This window comes from Agelaius tricolor, unplaced genomic scaffold (assembly GCF_023055355.1).
Source record: "Agelaius tricolor isolate 1412-34295 unplaced genomic scaffold, bAgeTri1.0.p SCAF_9, whole genome shotgun sequence".
Lineage (NCBI taxonomy): Eukaryota > Metazoa > Chordata > Aves > Passeriformes > Icteridae > Agelaius > Agelaius tricolor.
Window position 1 is genome coordinate 21,961,598 of NW_027269269.1, and position 22,738 is coordinate 21,984,335.

A 22,738-nucleotide genomic window follows, 5' to 3' on the forward strand; every position below is an offset into this window, starting at 1 on the left:
GTCAGTGATGAAGACAGCAGCAATAACATCCCCCTCCTGTCCCTTGCTCTACAGAGGAGGAGAAGGGTCAGTGATCTTGTGTTGCCTGGAGCAGCAGAGTACCCAATGAGTTGTCACAGCTGAACAACCCCGCAGCTGGCCATGTGTGCTGCTCTTGTCACACATGTGACAGGAAACAAGCGAGCCAAAGCCACACAGACCCGGGGTCGGGTGTGCTGGCTGCACTGATGTGTCATAACTTGTTAAACTGCAGGTATAGCTTGCTGTTCCCTGCTGGGTCACAAGGAGACACAGGAGCAATGTGACATCAGCAAGGAGAGTGTGAATCCCAGCAGCTCCAACAGGGGGAAGCATTTTTTAATAGAGCTCTCTAGTAGCTTCAGCCTCCAGCTGAACATTGGGTCCAGCTGTGTGCCCAACTCCTTGGGGCATGAGTGCTTTCTTGTGCCTGTGCACTTGCTACAGACTTTTGTTCTGTTGCTTCACCTTCAGCCATAAAATCTCTTTTCCCCTGAAGGAAATGAGCTGTTTGCTCCCTCAGAACCTCAGGGAGTCGAATAAAAGTTGAAGAAGTGAAAGGGTAGAGGAGGGCAGAGAGAATGGGTGTGAGAGGACACCAGAAAGAAAGCATGGGGAACCAGGAAGATGTGGAGTGACTCAGAGGTTTTGATCCCCAAGGTGGGTAGATGAGGTGTGAGGAGGTCTGGGCAGGATGAAGGACTTGTCTCTCTGCCCCTGACACCTACCTGGTGCCTTGGTGAGATGGGCTCTGCCAGGACAGCTCTAGGTGGCTGTGCCTGCATTGGGACTGAGCTGCTGCTGAGGCAGGAGGTGATGATGGAGGGGCCATCTCAGCTTTGCCAGTGACTGGAGAAATGTGTGTTTGGGAGAGGAATTCCTGTGTTGGGGCAGGTCAGACTAGTCTTCACATCTCTCTTGAATGATGCCACTGCTGGAATGACAGGAACTCTAGGAAGTCCTGGAGGAGGTAAATAGGGAATTGATTTATTGATAGCACAGTACAGTGACAAGGGAAAGAAGTTGAGCAGCTCTGACAATGGGTGTTGGGAGCAGTGGTAGGAGGGTGCAGGGCAGCGTCAGTGCCTGAGGACAGGGGACTCCTGTTGCCCCCAGGCACTTCCCTTCCTCACTGGCCAAACACAGCTGGGTGATTGCTGGGCCTGGTGCTGTGGGGTGGGCACACAAACAAATGCTGCATCTCTTGTCTCCCAGGCTCAGTCCTTGCAGCCAAGGGATGGGTCCCCACTTCCTAGCAGCTTTGATACATCCACATGGACTTTTGGCCACCTGGTCACCTGTAGTCAGCACTGTTCCCTCCTTGGCTGCTGCAGTGGGTTTTTCTGAGCAGCAGGGCAGTGCTGACCCTGCTGGAGAGCCACAGAGTAACCATGAGCCAGGATGTAAGGCAGGGCCCTCACCAGCCTGCTGAAAGCTGTGTGTGGGGATCTCAGAATCCACCTCCTCCCCATCCTAGACCATACACAGCAGGGATTCTGCATGGGGGATGGATACTGACTGTCAGTGGACCCCTCTCACCCTGCACCATTTTCCCCTCTGGAAGAGCATTCAGCTTTGGGAGGACCCTGTTTTCACTGGGTGACCTTCACTACAGGGGTGGGGGTGCAGGAGAAGCCCCACACTGGCTACCAGAGCTGCTTCACTTTCACTCTGACAAAGCTACAGGGAAAAAAACTCCCTACATTTAAACCTATTAACTCTTCCTGCACCAAGCTTGGGAGCCTGGAAGGAGCAGGGAAATGAGGCACAACCACTGGGGTTGAGGAGCCCTTCCCAACCTGCAGTGCTTAAAAATAGTCACCTCTCTGCATACTTGCTTCTTAGACTACTTTATCTTTGTGAAATACTTGGAGGCCGAAGCGGGTTTCCTTTTCTCTTTTCTCTTTTTTCTTTTTCTTTTTCTTTTTCTTTTTCTTTTTCTTTTTCTTTTTCTTTTTCTTTTTCTTTTTCTTTTTCTTCTTTTTCTTTCCCTGCAAAACCTTCTTCAGCTGGAAAGAAGATGGTTGCTCTGCAGTGGCAGAGCCAGCTCCAGCTCCCCTTTAGCCCCGTGGGAGTGTAGTGCCATCAGCAGCTGCCAATTTAGCCCTGGCTTTGCAGGAAGAAGTCACTGGGGATAAAAGAAGCTGTGAGAAAGGAAATGGATGAGCTCTGAGGGTGTTTAACTGCTGCCTTTTCTCTGTCTTTCAAACACACAGGGAGAAGTTGACTGCTTCTCTGCTGGTTTGTTTCCTCTCCTCACAGTAACAGAGCTCACCCTTGCTGTGGGCAGCTGAAATCATGGATACACACCTGCAGGAAACCATGATAAGCCCCAGACACAGCTCAGAGGTCTGGATACAGCCTTACCCTCTGCATCCCAGTCCCATCCTCACCCACCAGTTGAGTCCTGCTTGGAAAAGCCTTACAAGGAATATAAACTCTTCCTGCAGAAGCTATGCTCAGGAGCCATGAGCTGTCAGATGTGGCCAGCTGCTCTGCCTGGTGCTCCCTCTGCCTCTCCAGGCTAAGATCACACACACCTACCAGCACATCCTGTGAGTCCCTGCCAGTCTGAGATGCACTCACCTGTGCTCCCCTGGCCCTACAGGTTATTGTCCAGCATTACCCATGCTCTCAGAGGGGCACCCACATATTCCAACAAAGCACAGCTTTACCATGAAGGCATCGAGTTCAAGGGAGCTATTCAGTGGTGCTGCAGCTGCTGGGGGAGTGCTGTGGATCTGTTTTCCTACTCAGGGAGATGAAAACCTGTAAAATCACTATGTGATGACAGATAAGAGGTATCAATGAGCAGAGGCCTAGACATCAAGGGTAAAGAATACACTCCTTGTGATGAGAGAAGCAGCAGCAGAAAAAAGCAGCAGCCAAAGAACCATCTAGTTCAGCCAAGGGAAGCAGGTGAGGCCAGGGTGGCACTGAGGGAATCTCAAGTGATGCTGTGGGATCAGAGAAGTGATGCTGGGAGGAAACCTCCAGGGGTCTCTGGTCCAACCTCTGACTCACTCAGGTCACCATAATTTTGTCCAAATCTGGAAACCCTCCAAGAGTGGAGATACGGCCGCCTTTCTGGGGACCTGTCCCAGTGCGGCTTTTTTGCCCTTCTGGTAAAAATGTCGTTCCTGAGGTTCAGCCTCAACCTACAAAGTTTCATTTTGTTGCCACTGTCCCTTGATACATCACCTGGTACTATTGAGAAGACCTTGGCTCCATTATCTTTGTAACCACCTTCTAGATATTGGTAGGAAACAATATAGGGTGTAAACTAGGTACCAGGCAAGTACCAGCAACATGGTAGCTTTACAGTCATCCCCGGTGTAAAACTTCTGCTGTTCAGGGCTGGTAGAAAGGAAAACAAAACCAGTTCATTAATACCACATGTATGATGTTACAGGTTGTTTAGATGGAACTCAGAAAGCTAAAAGAGGCTTTTCTGTGGTGCAGCTCAGTGTCAGCCATGAAATGCTCAAGTTCATACCTGGATATGTAGGGAGAGAGCAAATATTAAAAGAGATAAACCCCAGTAAGAACTCTGCTAACATGGGGAAAATAACTTCAGAGTTATGGACCAGTGAATCATCTCTCATCATCATAATGGGCCTCAGGCCTGTGATTCTCAGCATGACATGACAAATTCCTTCACCAAACCATCACTGAACTTACAAAAGATTTGTTAGCTGTAAATAGCAATTAAGTCATAGAGCAGGTGGCCATCAAAAATAAATTTGGAGTGTGTGATCATAATTTCCTTACATATAAATTCAGTGGGAAGATAAATAAGAATAAACCTGCACTGCTTATGCATGTTTTGTTTCAAAAGAAACTAAACCCCAAGGAATTTGAGAATCTTTAGTGCAGAATGCAGTGGTAAGGAAACTGTATGTGAAAGATGCTCAGAATTTCTGACAGAGATGTGCAGTATCTCTGGAACATGCAAAGCAAAGAAGGAAAAGCCCCTCTGTAGCTACCTGGATGAACAACCACAAGGTGAAGGGTAAGGAGAAAAATTTTCTTCATATGTTTGTAGATATAATGTAGCATCTGGAATCTGGAATCTGGAAAATGGATTTTTAAAAGAAGAGATAGTTTTTCATTTAAGTAAATAACTGAATCAGGAAGGAGAAAGTGGCTGTGTAAAGAAGATGAGGTCAAACCTAAAAATATTTGTTAAAATTAAATAAATATAAAACATATATAAATAAAAGTCTTCAACCAGGAAAATGATAGTGAAGAGCAGAGCAGAGGACAGGAGCATAATGAATATGAAACAGGAACTGCCACACCTCGTTTGAAGGCAAAACATACATTTATGTGATGAAGTCAAGAAAACAATCTAGGACTTGAATTTGAATGGATTTTTTAATACCACAATAATTTTTATTCCTAAGAATGCAACAAGGAGTTACAGAGTTTCACAAAATGACAGGCACTGTTCAGATAAACTTCACCTTATCTGTGCTCTCTCAGTTTTGGGAGTTGGAGGTCCATCAAAAAATTCCTTCCCTCAACCCAGACTTAGGATACATGTCAGCAGATCACTTGCCCTTTCACCCCTTAAAAATTATCTTCTGCCCCATGTTACTGTATAGCACCAGTTGGGAACTTCCAGAGTCTTTCTCAAGGAAATCCTTCTATCCAGAAAACCTCTGGTTTTGGCAGCACATCCCAACCCCTTTCATTCCTGTGCCCTTTCACCTGTCTCCTCTTGCCCCTCCTCACACCACCTACAAAGAGGCAGGTCTCTCTATCCAAACCCATTACCTTTTCTGGTTCCTGTCTTCTCTTGTCATGAGTTTTTTTGCCCTGCTCTGACCTTTCTGATTTCCACGATGCCTTCATTTCACTTCCACTTTTCCAGTGAGAGGAAACACTGCAAGACACATCAGCCTGGAGTGTGTGGAGTATTGCTCTTGCACTTCACAGGACTTGAGGACAGCACAAACAAGATCAAAGTCATGAAGATCCAGAGTGTGGGGGCTGGACTGAGAGCAACCTCAATGCTCTGCTGGAATTGGATCCCCTTTTCCAGTTCAGACCCTGCCAAAACAATAGACTATTTTGAAAGACACCACATGATCAGTTTCTTCTAATCAAATTACTCAAGCTGAGATTTAACCAAAGTTTTCTTTGCCAAATTACAGACTCAAACCAGCAGCTAAGGACTTGCTGAACCCAAACCAAAGCCTCTCACCTTTTAAATAAGTCAGCATTGTGCTCACCAAGACACACAGTGCAGGAAAATTCAGTTCCCTCCAGCTCCTAAATCTTCTACTGACTCTGCTAATGGCAGGACCACCAACACTGAGCTAGCTTGGCATGACCCTGAGATTAATAAAACTGCATCTGACACCAGCCCAGAGCTCTCCACCCCTGGTAAGGCTGGGATGAAGTGAGAAGCAGCTCCCTGCTGACATTGGCCAGGTGAGTATGCAGAAATGCAAGGGTGATCTTCCCGTCCCTGTACAGCTTTGCCTCTCCCGGATCAGGCTGACCAGACTAACCTGAAGATTTTGGCTGTGGACTTTCAGCTTTGACTGGATATGCTGAAGGTTACCTAATCAAATTTACAGTTTTTCAGAAATACACCTATATATTCACAGGAGCAAATATGTCTCTCTATGAATGAACACTCTGTGTCTCTCCAGCATGCCCTGTAGGGAAGAAGGGAAATGAGCCAGAAGGGAAATGATCCAGTCTCCTGGATGTTCTATGCACACCCTGGCTGATCCCACAAGGTAAGGGTTGCAGTATTCCTAACTCTGACCTCAACAATCATATTTCCAAAGGTTGCATCCCCCTGAAGTCTGACTCAGGCATTCCCTATGGAGGGAATAAGCAGAATCCATTTTAATAAGGCTGGAACTGAAGTTGTGCCATCTCCAGGAGCAGGGAGCGGCAAGAACAAAATCTTCTGGAACTGACAGAAGGCAGCCAGGAGCAGAATGGCAGTGGTGCTGGTGACACTGGCACTAAAGGTAAAATGAGCCAAATTCACACCTAACATAGGCCAAAATTTCAGGGCAGCCACAGCACTTTACATCAGCTAAAGTGGCTGATCATGTGAGAGATTGTTCACAGGCTGAAATTTTTCATCGCCTCCTGCCAGCCTTGAACACTGACTTACTCTGAGACCTTATTATTTAAGCAACCTTTTTTTCCACCCTCCCCAAATTATCCATAAAAGTAAGTGGCTCCATTTTCAAGCACCCAGCATAGATTCTGGCACCCAATTTTTGGACATGCATTTGCAGATATTGTTGTCTGCAGCTACAGTTGGGTGCTCAGCATCCTTCAAAATCAGATACATGGTAAGTGAAGAATGAGTCCCTGATGTAGAGACCTAGGAATTCTAGGTCTCTTAGGTATTCCTAGAGACCTAGGAAGTTAGGAATTCTGGCTGTATGTTTTCACATCTGTCAACTTTGCTGGGTGAAACAAGGAGATAATATTGGGCAGCTCATGTTATGGAATGTTTTGAGGACACATGAGTTTTTGTAAGCAGTTTTAAAGGATGGACAGTTTGTTTTTGTGCAGTGGCTTAAGCCTCAGGATGAAGGATCAGAGTGGTTCTAACTGCTCCTGGCCCAGCTTAGGTTCCCTGTGCTCATTTCCTTCCATTTCCTCTTTATAAACCTGGGATGCTACTTGTGTTTTCTGCAGGATACCTGTGCAGAGAAGTTAATTTTCGTGTCTAAAGCATTGTGAGACTTCCCAGAAAGGATCTCTAGGGGCAGAAAATAGAGTAGCATAAAAGAAAAGAAGAAAAAAAGAAAAAGAGAAAAAGAAAAAGAGAAAAAGAAAAAGAGAAAAAAAAGAAAAAGAAAAAGAAAAAGAAAAAGAAAAAGAAAAAGAAAAAGAAAAAAGAAGTGCTGCTTTTCCTGTTCCTGGGACGATTCCACTGTCCTCACAGCTCAGACTGTATGCCCCTGAGGGTGTGTGTCTGGAGATGAAAAACATCCTCATATGGTTAAAAATCTCACAGGGACCACTTAAGCTGCAAGTGTAGGCAAGGCTGAGCTGTACTCAGGGTGGTTTGGGTCACCATGCAATTCATGCCTTTGGTTACCAAGCACTCAGCTCAGGTGCATCAGAAACCTCTCTGGGTAAGAGAGGGCTCCTTCTTGCATGGCCACCTCATCTCACATCTGCAGTGAGGTCAAGGATGGCAAGGGCAGCACATATCCTCCATCTGCCTGAGCCAGCTTGCACCTGGCCAGCACAGGTGAGAAGAGCAGTGCTCCAGGCCAGCAAATATCCCAGCTCCCAGCAAGGTTCTCCTGCCTGAGACAGAGGGATGAAAGACAGACCTCAGTCCTGAGCTCACACTTCTGGCTAAGAACTTAAAAAAGAAAGGGGGTGAGTCAGCACCCTGTGGCTGTGCAGTGGCTGGAAACTGTCCTAAGCTGACAAATTTACAGCTGTTTCAGAGGAATCTCACCCGCCATCACATCCATGGCATTTCTGACTAGCACCACTGGAATGATTTCAAGCAGTATAATGAGACAGACACTGCTGGTAACATGTCTGTTCCCTCTCATCCGTTGCCTCAGCAAGCCCATTCTGGTTTTGGTTATTGTATTTATGAAAAGATAAACCAAATCCTAACCAGTCTTCTGCTCTGTAAAAAAAGATTCTATGCTCCAGACCATTCAACTGAAGCAAACATTATCCATACAGTTACTTGTCTCGGTCTCTCTGCGAGCCTCTCAGGAGCCCTGGGCCAGTCCTGAGTCGGCAGACACCGGGGGGGCAGCCCCGACATGGCCGACAGCGGGGAGACACTGTCTGTGTGTGCCCCGAGGGTGCTGAGGGCACCTGGGCTGGCAGGGAGACACTCTCTGTGTGTGCCCCGAGGGTGCTGAGGGCACCTGGGCTGGCAGGGAGACACTCTCTGTGTGTGCCCCGAGGGTACTGAGGGCACCTGGGCTGGCAGGGAGACACTCTCTGTGTGTGCCCCGAGGGTGCTGAGGGCACCTGGGCTGGCAGGGAGACACTGTCTGTGTGTGCCCCGAGGGTGCTGAGGGCACCTGGGCTGGTCGCCTTTGCCACACAAGAGACACCAGAGACATTGGTAGAAGAGAAAGGGCCGACCCTTAGCAGGGGTTAATCCAAGGTTTTATTAGGATCCCAAAGGAGCTCCTGCACCTCAGGGGCCTCCTGCCGAGAGCGCCCCGGGAGATGTGCCAAGGTCACATTTAAAGGGAGGTGGAAACCCAAAGTAGATAACACTTTACCAACCAATAAGTAACTCTAAGGGATGGGTACTGAGGGATAGACATCTAGGACAGCATATGGGGCAAGGCCTGGGGGGCTGACTCCCAGCCTCTGGCTAATCACTCGACGATTGGACCGAAACTTCTGGATGGAGGGGATGGGATGCTGAGTGATTGACAGAGAGCCAGGGTGGGGGTTTGGGGATGATCTCATCCTGGGAGAGGGATAACACAGGTAAAGGGAGGGGGATACAGTCTGGGATAAACCATTTAGGAAAAATATGGGGACACAAAACAAAGCTACTTCAAAGTATTACAAAATATAAAAATGCACTACAACAGTTACTGAATGGGTTACTGAATTATTTTTCTTTTATAGAAAAGAATATTATTTCTTTGACATCCTGTTTTAAGTTGCTTACAATTAGAATCTGTAAAACTGAGTTGGTAAGGTGTTCTGAAAATGACTTCAAATATTCTTTAATGGCTTTAATGAATTTTCAGATAAAACACAGAAAGTTGTTACCTTAAAATATAAAAAGTCAATTGAGTCTCCGAAATTATTTGCCACTTGGTTACTTCTAACAAAGAACAAGTTTGCTTGCTTTGGTTTGGTTTGAATGCTCCCATGAGCTCAGCCTTAGGCTTGCACTCAACTAGGTGTGCTTGCCTTAGGGTCCTAAATGATGGTCTGTGGCTGCACAGTGAATTCCCAAGTTGTCACTGGAGTTCTAATTAATTAATGTAATTTTGGGGTGTCCTTTTCTTCTGCCCACGTCTCAGAGCAGGTTAGCAGTCCCTAGGTCTGCCAGGCAGGAGGGCACCTACTTCTGCTCCGAGAACTTGGCTTTTTGGACAAAACTAAGGTGTTTCAGATCTATTTGAGCTAAGTATATTAACTGCTCTTGCTTATCTCAGGCACATGGTAAAGGAGCAGCAGCCTACCTTCAAGGATGTAAAAATGCTGTTTTCAAATAAGATCCTCATTGCTTTCTTCAGGATGTTGTATTAAACCAGGAACAGAAAACAGAAAGCATGTGAAGTTAGTATGCAGTGGTCGAAGCTTTAAAAAATTAATGTAGGGGAAAAAAATGCAGAGGTTTCAAATGCAGCTGGGGAGAAGCCAATTTTGTACGTCCAAAGAAGAGCTGGAAGCAACAATCTTTACACCTGAATCCCCAAATCTTCATCTCAGAGCCCTGAAGGGAGCATGGAAGAGGGGAAGTAAGTTGTTCAGACTCTGTGCTTGAAAGTAGAGACCAAAGTCTTTCGAGTCTGCTCCTGAGACTCGCTCATGCCCGTCAGCAGCACGGGGTCTGTCCTGTGCTCCACCTGGTAGAAGGGACAATTCCTCAGGTGCTCCGACATGCTCGGGACATCGCTGCGCTGCCAGTTGTGAACTCTGGAGAACAGGCTGCTGAACTGCCAGATCTAATGCAAGAGAGGGGATAGGAATTGGGAAGAGAAAATGAGGACTTTAAATGCCTGTCTATGCTTACAATGGGTGTGCATTACTCACTCTGGACACTGCAATGAACGTCTGATGGTGCAGGGCTGGCATACCAAGTGAAAATGGGTCTGTATTGTTGTGTACCTCATACTTGCTGGTTTTGCTGCTTTAGTTATCACTTGCCATTTTTAATGGGGATGGTAGTACTTAAATATCAGGAATTCTTAGTTCTCAGTGCCTAGAAATGGTGCACATGCAAATGGGTTACCCAAGATGAGCTTGGGTGGGGACTTTCAGAAAATGTCTAGTTACACCTTCATCCTTTTGTTAGATGTACTGCACCCTACAGCCCTGGGCCCTGACAACAAACCCCCATGCAAATTCACAACCTCATGAACCTTCCCCACATCTGCATATTTATATGCAGCTTTTCTTGTCATCCCTATGTTTTATCTGAAGAGAACTCATGACTCTTTTTCCCAGTATCACAGTCACTTGCCTTTTTGCGAGCTCTCCAAGAAGTACCACCATGGGAATATCTTTTTTTCTCCCACACCAGCAGAACCATTCCCCTCTCTTGAAGAAGAGTGGCACAGATGTCCCTCATGAGCACTGACACTTGTGATAGCTGAGATAAACTGAAGCTGTCCAGGAATCCTGCAATGTACTTGAGCACTTCCACTGGGAGGCTGCTCAGCAAGTCCTTGCTTCTCCCTCGACTATCCACTATGAAATTGCACTTGCCCGGTTCAGCAAGAAGGGTGTCCACCTCTGGCTTAATAGCAAATGTCTTGAGAGGCTTGCTGTAAATAACCTTGGCCTTAAGTCCCTCGGGGCGGAAGTGATTCTGGATAAAAGGACATCCCAAGTAGGCCAGTGGGCAGCGATGCTGGAACCATCCGTCCAGGCACGACTGGATATCAGCGTGCACATTCTTGAAGTGGAATGGGAACTCATCCCTCCTAAAGAAATGACTGCAAGTGAACGTGAAAGCTGAACTGCTTTTGTTGTGTCTTCTGGTTACACATTCAGTGTAGAGCTCCATGTGCAGTTCTGGTGGGCTGTTTTCATCCAGAATATCTGCTAGAACTGCGCTGGAGGAGAAGGGCTCCAAAGGAAAGCTGTATGTCTGTGTTGCAAAATCCACAAAGAGTCCATCGATACCTCTTGCTTCAGAGATCTCATGGCCTTTCAGCTCTTTCTCCAGAGCACACAGCAGTGTGGCTTCAACGATATTTGTCTTAGGTAGTTCTTCTATGTTTATTCCCAGTTCTGAGGTATCCACTGACTTGTCTGAAGTTGGCATCTTGTGGCCCAGTGCATCTCCTAGTCGTGCTCTTTTGCCACAATAACTAACTGGCACTTTGAAGGTGTAGACAGTCTTCACCTCCTGGGCTTCCAAGTTCCCATAGACAAAATCTTTTTCTCTGGGAGTGCAAGCAGCCATCTGGCCAAAGCGGATGAGCATTCCCCCGTGATGGACCAGATACATGTTGTAATCCGCTACACCGACTTCCTTCTTCAGCCTCTCCAGGACCCCTTCTTGCCAGGGAGCCAGTCCATTCAGTTCTCTACTTGGTGTTACTTGTTCAGACTTTTGGCCCTTTCCCTCTTCTGCACCATCAGGTCCTTCCTTTGCCTTCTCTGTGGAGCTGGCAGCACGGGAGGCTGCTGCTGTTTTCTTGGAAGCCTCCTCTGTCTTTTGTCCTGTGCTGGTTGCTGAGCCTGTTACCTGGCAAGCCAGAAGCTCTTTGCTGAAAATGTTCTCCCATGTTTTGTAACTCCCCAGATCCATTCCCTCTTTGTCCTTTGCCAAATCTTCCCGCTCACGTTGGCTGAGCTCAGACTGGTCATTGCCCTCTTGGGAACCACAGGCAGCTCCTCCCACAGCACCTGCTTCCCCACCCATGGCTTGATCCATTAGTTCTTCCAGTTCATCCTTTTTCCTCCACTCTGGAAATAATTCAGCTACTTTCAAAGCCCTGAAAAGTATCTGCTGGTCTCTGAGTGCCAAAGCTGTGTCCAGACATTCTTCATTCAAGGTCTCTTTCATAATATTCTTGTGCAGCGTTGTGTCTGAATCCACGTTTGGCCAGCGGTTCCACTCCATTGAGCAGCAGACAACACTGGCTGGACAGACCTGGAGGTGCTTCCCCAGCTTGAAGCGGGCCATAGAGAAAGGGCAGCCATAGGCTGAGTTGAGGCAGGACACCTGCTCCAAGGGGCAGAGCAATTTGTGCTCCTCCTCCTTGCACATGTGGAAGGTGGCCCCGCAATGGAGGCGGCAGCTGATCACCATGCAGGACACGGAGATCTCAATGGGTGCGCGGCAGTGCCGGCTGAAACATCGCTCACAGTGCCTGTGTTGCCCAGGGGGAGCTTTCTGGGCCTGGTGCTGTGTGTGGCAAAGACAAGGAGACAAGAGTTATTGTCTGAAGGAACGAGGAGGGCCACAGACCCTCCATGCCCATAGCTGGTTTCTACACATGAGGTGTTAACATGCACTTCTGGTGGGAATGAGGCTGTGAGAAAGTGACTGCCAGCTCCATGCAGTCATGTATCACCTCTGAGCCCCACAGTACAGCCTGGCCTGGTAGAGCACAGACACAGACAAGGTCTTTACTCCTTAGCTCAGGCAGCCAGGGTATGAGCTGTTTTCTGTCCCAGCATTTCACCAGGCTGCTGAAATCAAGACTGCTAGGGGCACAGTGAAGGAGCATCCCACTTCCTCAACACTGAGTAGGAAAAATTACATTCCTTTTTCCTCTCTAGATTTGGCCTAGGCCTCTTCTCATCTCCCCACAAAGACATGAATGTTGCACAGTGAACCTCCCTTTGCTCTACACCACCAAGGTCAAGAGTAAGGATTATCTTCAGGATTATTCCAGTGTGGGAAACAGCCTGGGTAAGAGGCCTAGTTTCCTTGGCCTTCTTTACTCTGCTTTCCTGATTTACCCTCACACTCCAATTGTTAGCTTACAGAACTAGAGGCTGCTCAGTCACTACTTCCCTGGATACCTTCAACTGGTATCAGTAACTTGGCCCATAGAAAACCTGCTGCAAGTAAAAACCTCCCAGCTTTTGACTTCCTGCTCCTTACTATAGGAGCTGCATTCCACCTGGTTCTGGAATCACTGTGAATTTTTGTTGAAAGAAAAAGCTAACGATAAGGAAGAACATGAGTTTTGTTTTTAAACAGGACACAGGGTGCTTTTCTTTTTTATGTGAAAATAGGAAAAAAATTTTGACAGATCTTCCTCCCCTGCCATTTCATGCAGTAAGAACCATCATAGCCCCAGTAGACTCTCACTTGGCTCTGAGAAAAGACAGAAATTGGTAGTAAAATAATTTAGACTTTGTATTATTTTTCTTAGATTAAAGAAAACAAGTTCAAGAAAAGTAGTGTTTACCTATATGCTTTTCTTTTGCAAACCCAGGGTTAAGTGACCTAGCTGTGGGGAGAGGTGTGCTGCAGAGGAAGTGGGCTCAGGCTGAGGGAAAGAGATTCTATGTGAAGAACTTCCTCTCTCTTTCTTGAAGGTATTCTCTTAATTTCATATCTTTCACACCTTTACACCCTAGCAGTGGAAGCCATGAACAACACTGGAGAAGGAAAGACGTCTGGGAAAGGCAATGCTTGTGGGTCTCTGCACTAAATACCAACGCTCACATTTGGAAATTTGATGTGCATTAATTGCTCAACACAACTTTGTTCTTTTGCAATTTCCAGTGCTGATCAATACCTACTTACACCTCCTAATGAATCAACCCCATTCCTTCTTGGCCCTGCAGAGTAAAGGAACACACACCCTTGGTGGTCCCTTTACTCAGAGACAAACTTGAACTCTCAAGTATAAGGTACCACCACCTTTGCAAGGAAAGAGCTCAAGACAGCAATGCAGAAAATAAAACCTTCCCTTTATAACATCCCTGCCTTGCCTTAGGAAATGCTGGCTTCTGCACAGAGGTGACACCAGGGTGCTAGCCAGGGTGGCCTCAGCCACACCAAGCCCTTAAATACATGTGGTTTGGGGTGGCACCTGTCCTGCTTTAGGCTGCTTAGTTACATCTACTTTTATGCAGTTCAGAGAAGCAGGAGATACAGATGGATTTATTTCACACTGGCGGCATCCTTGCTGCTCTCATTCTTGTAGCATTTTGCTGCAAATATAATCTCTAAAAATAGTCCCAGCCATGACTTGCATAAGGTCAGAGGAAGGCTGGGTACATTACACTGCAATAAAAACATGACTGTGTGAACAATACTTTCCACTGCAAAAGTAACTCTTGGGGAGAGATAGTTGATAAAAAACCCCCCTACATTAGAGGCATAGGCCTTCTTGTTCTCCAAAACACAGAAAGGACTGATGGCAAAGTTTCTGCAGAGAAGCTTGCTTTCATATTGTTGTGTGCTGAAATAAACCCTGTCCAAATCATGTGTAGAGAAAGAAAAGACATGCTTTGTTTATGAAAAGTGACCATATCACAGCATTCAGATGCAGAATCAGTCTTCCTCATTATTCAGGCATTTTTTAGTTTAGTTTACCTCATCTCTAACTTGTATATGCTGTTCTTTTCAGACAAAAGATATCTATTCCTCTGTTCTCATTGTCAAATCTGTGAACATAGAGGACAGAAAGAAGGGACAGAGAGTTTCTTTCTGATATTTATCAGGGTTTGAATGCTTCTTCTATTCTGACATGCCAGTAATCAGGAGCTCTGTATTTTAATTGATAATTTAGTTGGCTAAGGTTTAGTTGATGGTATTATTGCAAGTACACAAACTATAAACTCAAATCACTCAGCAGAAAGTTTACAAATTTTGCCTCAGTAGGTTTGATATGTAACATCCAGAGGCAGGTGACACACAGATAAGTCAGGTGACAAAACATTTCTCTAAACTTGTACACTTCTTGATTCCCTGCAACTTGCAAAATTTCTCCAGGTCTGGGTTAGGAAACAAAAAAATCCAAACAAACTAGAAATGATTACTTCAATCATGTTCAAGCTACTGTGTAAGAAAAGAATGCACATTACAGTCTATAGTCTGTCCACTTTGGTAAATATTTTTAGACCATAATGACAGCAAATCAAGTAAGGTTTAAAAATATACAGCTGCTATTTTAACTGCAGCTATGTCTGTGTCTGGAGTGGGCCAGTTCAGTGATAATAACTTACAGTTTATAAACCAATTAAAATTTATTTTCAGGAGACATTTAATTAATTTGCAGTCAATGAGCCAAAATAATACAAGTATTTTCTCATTTGGTATGTGATTGACCATTTGACATACTAAGGTCATACATTGTACCTGAGCTCTTTGCACAGAATCAAGAGATACCTCCCAGTTTGAAGAAACATCAAAAAGGGCCACCAGAACCCCAGATAATGACCCTAAAGAGTGCCTCTGAGATGAGATTGCAAATGAACATAAAACAATTTCTAAATTTTACAACATGATAACAAGCTCCTAAAAAAATCTCACGAAAGTTCACATCCAAATACTGGAGCCAAGAATGCTGAAGTTATATATAATGTTACACCAGAAGGAATGTGAATACTTTTGGTGAAGTGTATGGGGCAGATGGGAAATGTTCTCTATTTCTTTTAATCCTTGTTACCCAATATATAGCGTTTATCTCATCTTTATTATACTGAAATCTTGAGGGGAATTGTCTTACCATATAGGAATTTTCATGTCAGTATATTTACTATCTTAGATCTGATCGTGTTCACAATAATGAATTTATCTTTGCAATACTAGAGAAGCACTTGAGGTTGAAAAATACTATTGCTTCTATTTGGCAGATGTAGAAATAAAGTTTAGAAAAATAAAAATATATAGAATTATATATGGTATTTTATACAAATATGTAAATGCCAGACAAAAATGCCAAGCACAGAGATGCTCAGGTTCTTATGTTTCACTTGCAGTTGCATGCCTCCTGCACAAAAACTTTGGCAGAGCCAGCTGTAGAATCACATTTTCTAGGACACCAAGTAAGTTCTTTAACTAGTGATTTTCTTTTCCTTTCATGCACTGCTCTTCCTCAATCACTACTTGCTTAACAACCTTGTCAAGAAATCAGGCTTGGGTCTCCTTTTGCTAAATAGATATTTTTATTTCTTAGAGGTGAGGACAAAATCACTATGCCATTGGAAACCATAATGCACTGCATTTGTACATGAATCCTAGGAGCCCAAGTTTTCTTAAGTCCTCTCCTTAGACACAAAATAAAAAGCAAATCCAAGAATGTCGCCTGGAATCGTGGGGACCTCTAAGTAAGTCAAACTCCACACCTCAACACCCACAGCAGGGTGAGCTACAGCTTGGGTGACCTCCTTGGCACTCAGCACAGTGGGTCACTGTCCTTGATGGCACTCCTGCTCTGCAGTTGCCATTTCAGACTGACCTTGTACAATACACACTGCCAGCCAAGCTTAAATGAGGCAGGCAGTGAGTATGGTACGGCTCAGGGCAGGTGGAAAGGGAGAATTAAAGGTGTAGATGAAATCTTCATCAATAAGACTAATAGTGAGCATAAACAAGACCTGCTTTTGAGGTGACCTTGAACAAGTTCACATGGATTTTACAGGGGCACTTTGATTCCAGAACAATCCTGGTGAACTTCAAATCCTTAGCATAAGACATGAGGAGGAGTAAGATTTTCTGTGAAACAACTGACTTGTTGGATAAGCCCAACAATGGAAGGATGAAGCTGTGACAATTAGGGAGCTACTGCCTGTATTTCCTTCTGGGTATCATCTGGATGAGGCTGTGGTGTTTCATGGCAATAAACACTATTTCAGAGTTGCTGAACAGGTTGGAATTGCTTTATACTGAAAAAATAAATCCACAGTATAGTGCAGCAGTTGGGCAAGGACTTCAATTCATGTTCTTTGCCTTTCTTCTGGAGCATGCCTGTTGCTTAGGTTCTCAGAACAGCATATCAGCTTCTCCTCAGCTCCCTACACCTGACATGCAGGACCATGGAGATCAAGAGAAGCTGTTACACCATCAGGCCTCCCCCTTGCCTGGAAAATCTGTGCTGCACACAGGCAGTAAAGTGGCACCAAAATTTGCTTGTGCAATTTCTGTCTGGTGAAATGCACTAAAGCTGTTACAGGAGGAGCAGGGAGACTTCAGAGCAGTGAGGCACAGGTAACACAGGGCACTGCTGGTGGGAACCCTGCACTGCATTCCCCACTAAAACACCTGGATCAGCAATGTTTCTTGCTCCTCCCTACCTGGTGCAATGTAGCCATAGTTCATCTGAGAGAATCCCACCCAAAAATTCCAGGTGCTGAAATGGTCCCCTGGGCTGATGGCATAGTGCAGGATAGCTCAGCACCAGCATCATGTGCTGGGCTTGCTGGGGAGTCCTGTGGGAGACAGGCAGATCAGCAGGCTGTGACATGGAGCTGCTCTGCTGCTCCTCAGACCTGTCAGGGGTCCCTGTGCTGTCCTTGGTAGACACAGTAAAGCAAAATTTCACTTTGCATTGGTAACTAGGAAATGGGTTTGGTCTTGGTTTGAGTTCAACAGGTGCTTTAAAAGAATAGGTCCAGTTTGGTTGCAGTTTAAGGAAAAAAAAAAAAAAAGGAGGGTAATGGTCCAAACCATGGTTTTTTTTTTTTCTCTTTGGACTCGGGTTCTTATGCTCTGGTAACAATCTCATTAACATACTTTTCTGAAAGGTGCCCAGTATAAAGAAACTCAGAGCTACTGGTTAAGATCTAAGTCATAAAATAAAAATAAAAGAGATTAATGAATAAAAATTGCTAAGCAGTCACAAGACTAAATAGTACAGTAGTACCTTTAACTCTTGCAATTCTTACTCCATCATTCATTCAGTCTAGATTTCCAACATAAAGTTTGCAGTCTCAATCTACAAAACTCATTTCATTTTAAGTATAAGCACTTTTGCCATAAGATTGCTCTTGCCTTTCCTCTGACCCTTACTGTATGTTCTTGTATTCTCTGAGTTTCCTGAAAATAACAGAAATTTAATTTTTGATTTATCATCTGATCTGCTGCTGAAGCTCCCATCTTACAATCATTTTGCATGCAGTGCTGCAAACTACAGCTAATTCACTGAATATATTATGGAGGGGTTTTTTTTTTTAGAGTAGTATGTCACAGAAGTGCTCACAGTTACCAGCTGCCTCTGTTTTAGAGTGTCATTTAAGACATCTCATGATTATTCTATTTCATCTTAATTACTAAGACTGTTTTGAAGATGTCTTGATTTTTATAGCTTGCTATAGTAACCATTACATTCCATCAAGGTTTGTCCAAAAAAACCTCCAACTCTATTTACAAAGCCTTACCTTGATCATAGAGTCCCTGTGCACGTACCAAACACTTCTCTCCTGGTTGTGCTCAGCTGGGCTGAAGTGAGGTGGGTGAAGGAGAACTGCACACAAAGAAAGAGAAGAGAACAGAAGGACACGGAGCAAGCCCAGGCAGAAACATCAAGTAGTTTTGGGATGTTAAAAATAAAACCTGTGCATGTGACCACGTAGCTCAGCTTACAGAGCTGTCTCCTCCACTGTATTTGTTAACTCTGTCACTCCTGGAGTGATACTTTGCAGACAAGTGGAGAGGCAGAACCAATAGCAGTCTGTGTCCCCTGCATGAGAGGAAAAGATCAAACCCCTTCCCCAGCTCTGTATCAGCTTCTTGCTGCTCTCTGATGGAGGTTTGCCCTTGACAACTTAACTCCTCTTGGTGCTCACACCAGTTTGTGTGTTGGAATTGTCACCCAGTTCCCATTGTCACTGGATGCAGCAGCTGGCACAGACAGCAGTGGTGGTTTTCTGATCTGTCCAGGCAGGGTGGACACAAGGAAAGTGGGAATGGCCCAGACTTGAGCAGCTGGGCAAAGGTGCCTGCCCTCCTTCTAAGGACCCCCAGGAGACTCCCAGGCTTCAATCTCTCTACTGCACAGTGAAAATGTCCCACCAGCCACCAAGAGTAAGCCCGAGGGTAGAGATCCAGCACCACCCTTCCTCAGCCAAACCTGGCAAAGCAAAGGAGAGCAGTCAAGCTTTACTGCAGGCATGGACCCATCAAAGCATTTCACAGTGACTCCCATGGTGAGCACTTCATACTGATGGTGAGTATGGACAGGTCCTCCATGCCAGTGAGGTTCAGGGGTGCAGACGGGGCAGGTGCTGCTCCTCCCTGGTGGGTGCTCACCCCATGTGGCTGCAGACATCCCTTGTGACCCTGCTGCTGTTTGCTGCTACCTCTCACCGCCTCAGAAACACAGAACAACCCTTTTGGCTGTGGTGGCCTTGAGATCCTAAATCATGATGAACTTGATACTTTGCCTTATCTTTCTCTTTCCCATCTGTGAGTCCTCAGTGACTCTCATGGCTTGAAACATTGCAGGCAACTGTTTTCATTTTTAGGGCTGAACAAAATGTCAGTGGGTGACAACCAAGGCTTGCTGGTGCCAATTGCAACTTAGTAGAGCTAAATATGGTCAGCAGTCTGGCTCCATGGCCTTTTTTAGAAAGGGCTGCATTATCGTGATACCATTTTCTGGCATCCCATTGCACTGGGGAAAACAAGAGCCAGGGGTATTTTGCCTAAACTCAAATTTAACCCAATCACAGCATGATGGCTGATCTGTTTACTCTGTCCACTTCCACTCTTCCTCCCCCAGCTGAGGGTCATTTGTCAGCCTTCACTGTTGTTGTCATCTTTTCAGGCTGTGTTTAAAAACATGCTGAGGGTGTGCCTCGCTTTTGCATGAAGAAAAATTCTGCTCAAAATTGTGTATTGGTTTAAGAGTAAATTCCCTCCAGCTGAATTAACTCAGATTACAAAAACTCTCAGGGCTTCAGAAGTTGTTGTCAGAAATGAAGCTACCTTCTGTCTTAATTTTACCTGCACCTGATGTCAGCCTGGTCTCAGGTATCTCTGCTTTCAGACAGCCAGAACTCTGGTGGTGTTTTTTGCTGTTTTCATGCCTTGCTCTGTGACCACACAGACCCAGACAGCCTAGACCTGCTTCTCTCTCTGGTAGGCTGCCTCACAGCCTCACCCCACACAAGTTTTGCAAATCCTTGCCTGCAGGTGATGACTGTGATCCAAAAAGGAGTCATCTGTGGTGACTGTTAGGTAGGTTATCACAAGACATGGAGAATGAACATAGTTATCCTGCCTGAAAATATGTACTTGGTGGGGAGAAGGGAGCAGAAGAGCAGCGAGACAGGAAACAGGAATTCATCCTTGTACCTGCATTGCATTAGCTCCATTGCACCTGAAACCAGACTTTCATCAAAACCAGGAGAACCTGAAGATCTCTGCTGCCACCCATAACTGTGCTAATTTGATTCAAGGTATATCAGGAATGCCAGCCAATACTGTAACCAGACCTCCTGCTGCATTACAGATGTGCTTAGGTAGGGTACAAGAAACGTGAAATCCCTGAAAGAAAAGCAGAACTGGTGTTTTGGTGTTTTTTTTTTTTTTTTTTTTTTTTTTGTTTGTTTTGTTTTGTTTTGGTTTTTTTTTTTTTTTTGGGCAAATGCTTTGGGAGAAAGCTGTTGCCTGTCTGCTTTAATCTATCTTATCTCAATTCAATGGGTAGAAATGCTGTGCTTCGATATGAAGCCCCGTGAAATACACCAGTGTGTGTATGTACACAAATATATGTATCTATTGATGTGGCAAAATTATCTGAGATCTGGTAGCCTGAGAGAGGTGAGGCTGCTGCAGCCCCATGCCCATGTCCAAGCAATAGCCAGACAGAGTTTGTATTCCCTACAGGCACATGCACAAATTCACACATGCACCAATTAAGCAAATGCATATGGACACAGATTACACATCCATCCACACAGAGCCCTCCCACTCAGCACTGGCAGCCTCATCCCACTCTCTGCTCCAGCTGAGCAGGACAGAGGTGCCCTAGTGAGCCTCTGTGTATTTACAGAAGTATTTACACACGTGTACAGGGTGTCTCCTTCCAGCAGCTGGGCTCAGGCAGTGCCCAGTGGCTGCCCCTCAATCCCGGCCTCTCCAGCCCCCAGCAGCAGCTCCCTGCGGTGCCCTGACCACGAGTTCCTCACGCAGGGCAAAGTGCAAAAGGAGTTTAATGAGGAGACCCGACAGGCTGCACTGATCAGGTGCAGGACGTGGACAAATCATCACAAACCATTGACACATGACTGGCCCTTTTTATTCCTGTATGCTATATTTGTTTCTCTGTGTGACCTAGGTCACCCCTGGTTCCTGCCCTAATCATTCCCTAATGAGTCCTGTGCAATCCCCAAATGCTCTTCCCCTGCATCTCGTCCTGTGTCCCACACTCCTGAAGACAGCTACACCCCTAATCCAAAAGGTGCTTGGGGGCTGAGGCTCCTGGGATGGGGCTGGACAGGGTGTTCCTTTCTCTGAGTCCTTAATTTGGGTTCCCACCATATTAAGTGTGCCCCTCGAAATGGGCCTTTATTGGGCCGATGCTCCTGGGACGGGCCTGGAAGCAGCCTGGCGGGTGCTGCTTGGGCTCCCCCTCCTGCTCTCGTCACCCTGTGCTCCTCTGAGGGTGTGCGGGCCCGCTGGTGCCACACAATCTCATGTACGTGTCTGTCGCACCGTACACCGTGGCTGACCAGCAGCCTGTCCGGCCCGCGGCCGCCGCTGTGTCCGAGGCGGCCGCGGCATCGCCCGTGGCACAGCGAAATGGCTCCGCTGCTTGCCGCACCCGCAGTGACGCGGTCTGCGGTGGCACCGAGGCCACCGCTAGGGGACCTGCATTAATTAAAGTGGAACCATCAGCCCGCTGCGCTATCCTGGGCCGTAACAGCCCCGGGAACATCCCTACCCCTTTCAGCGCTTCAGCTCCCTGGCGGCGGCGCTGGCGGGCGGCGCGTTGGGGCCTAACACCGCGGTGACATTGGCGGCTCCTGCGCCATAGCCACCGCCACCTCCGTGTCCCAGCACACGACACTCCCGGGGGGCCGCCGCCACCGCCCCTCAGGCGGGGAACGGACGGGGCGCCTCCTCCCCTCTCCCCAAACCCTCCCGGGCACGGCGCCACCGCCCGTCGCACTACAACTCCCGGCGTGCCCCGTGGCGGGAGCGGCGCGCCCGCGCGGGGGCGCGCGCTGCTTGCCGGGAGCCGTAGTCTTTCCTTCGGGGCCGCGCCGTCCTGAGGAGGGCGCCGCCGCCGCCGCCGGCCGGCCTCGCCGGAAGGGCTCTTCCTCCCAGAGGGCGCCGCGGCGCGCCCCGCGCGTGCGCAGTGCCGCTGCCAGCCAGCGCCGGGCAGGCAGGGAGGGAAGGAGGGAGGCAGGGAGGGAGCGGCGCTCGCGCGCCTCGGGCCCGAGAGGAGACAGCGCGGTGCCGCGCCGGGCCGGCAGCAGGTACGGGGGCGGGGGGGAGGCCCGTTACCTCGGCTCCGGCGGAGCGAGCGTGACGGCAGCCGGGCGGTGCGCGGGGCCGCGTCCCCGCGGGAGGAGGGACCGGGCGGGGATCGGCTGCCGGCGGCTCGGGTTGTGGCGGGGGGGGGGAGGGGAGGCCCGGGCCGGGGGTGCCGCGCGCGGCGGGAGCCCTCTCGCGAACCCCCGGCCCGTGCGCGCGCGCGCGTGCAACAGGCGCGCGGGGGCCGCGCGCGGGGCGGGGCCGGGGCCGGGGCCGGGGCCGGCGCGGCGGGAGCGGCGCGCGCGTGGGCCGGGATCGGGACCGGGACCGGGACCGGGACCCGGACCCGGACCCGCAGCTGGCGGGGGAACTGGGGAGAGGCGGGCCGGTGCTGCTCTGCCCGGGGACAGGCTCCTCGTGGCTGGAGGGACTCTCTTTGGCTTCCAAAGCGCCGGCTTCGGAAGTAACCGTGGTTGGCTGCGCGGAGTCGGACAACTCCGTGCCGCGGGGACGGGATGGCCCCGGTGCCGCTGCTCCCACCGCGGGACGGGCTGCGAGCAGAGGCAGGGCATCGGCTGGACGAGAGGACATCGTCGTAAGCTGAGCCGGGGGAGGTTTAGCTTGGACATTAGGAGGAATCTCTTCAGGAGAAGCGTGGTTAAG

The 22,738-nt window shown here is 47.6% G+C and overlaps 2 protein-coding genes and 1 pseudogene across 3 annotated transcripts in view; 1 reads left to right on the top strand and 2 right to left on the bottom strand.

The window, feature by feature from the left end:
• Window positions 1-657: 657 nt before the first annotated feature.
• On the bottom strand, window positions 658-7,798 carry LOC139593194 (uncharacterized; annotated as a pseudogene).
• FBXO40 (F-box protein 40) lies at window positions 4,377-22,152 on the bottom strand. Of its 2 annotated transcripts, none has more exons than XM_071433203.1 (5): window positions 22,106-22,152; window positions 18,031-18,116; window positions 10,199-12,094; window positions 9,195-9,680; window positions 4,377-5,073 (listed from the first exon to the last, which is right to left on the bottom strand). In XM_071433203.1, exons 2-4 carry the CDS (start codon window positions 18,037-18,039, stop codon window positions 9,483-9,485), a joined length of 2,103 nt encoding a protein of 700 aa, XP_071289304.1. In that variant the 5' UTR covers window positions 18,040-18,116; window positions 22,106-22,152; the 3' UTR covers window positions 4,377-5,073; window positions 9,195-9,482. The 2 variants fall into 2 exon arrangements, with proteins under 2 accessions (XP_071289304.1, XP_071289305.1); XM_071433204.1 differs by lacking the exon at window positions 22,106-22,152 and adding an exon at window positions 19,949-21,917.
• KPNA1 (karyopherin subunit alpha 1) overlaps window positions 21,930-22,738 on the top strand; it is a 58,489-nt gene continuing 57,680 nt past the window's right edge. The window contains exon 1 of the mRNA XM_071433205.1: window positions 21,930-22,077. The gene's annotated coding sequence lies outside the window, so the exon portion shown is untranslated. The remainder of the gene's footprint in view (window positions 22,078-22,738) is intronic.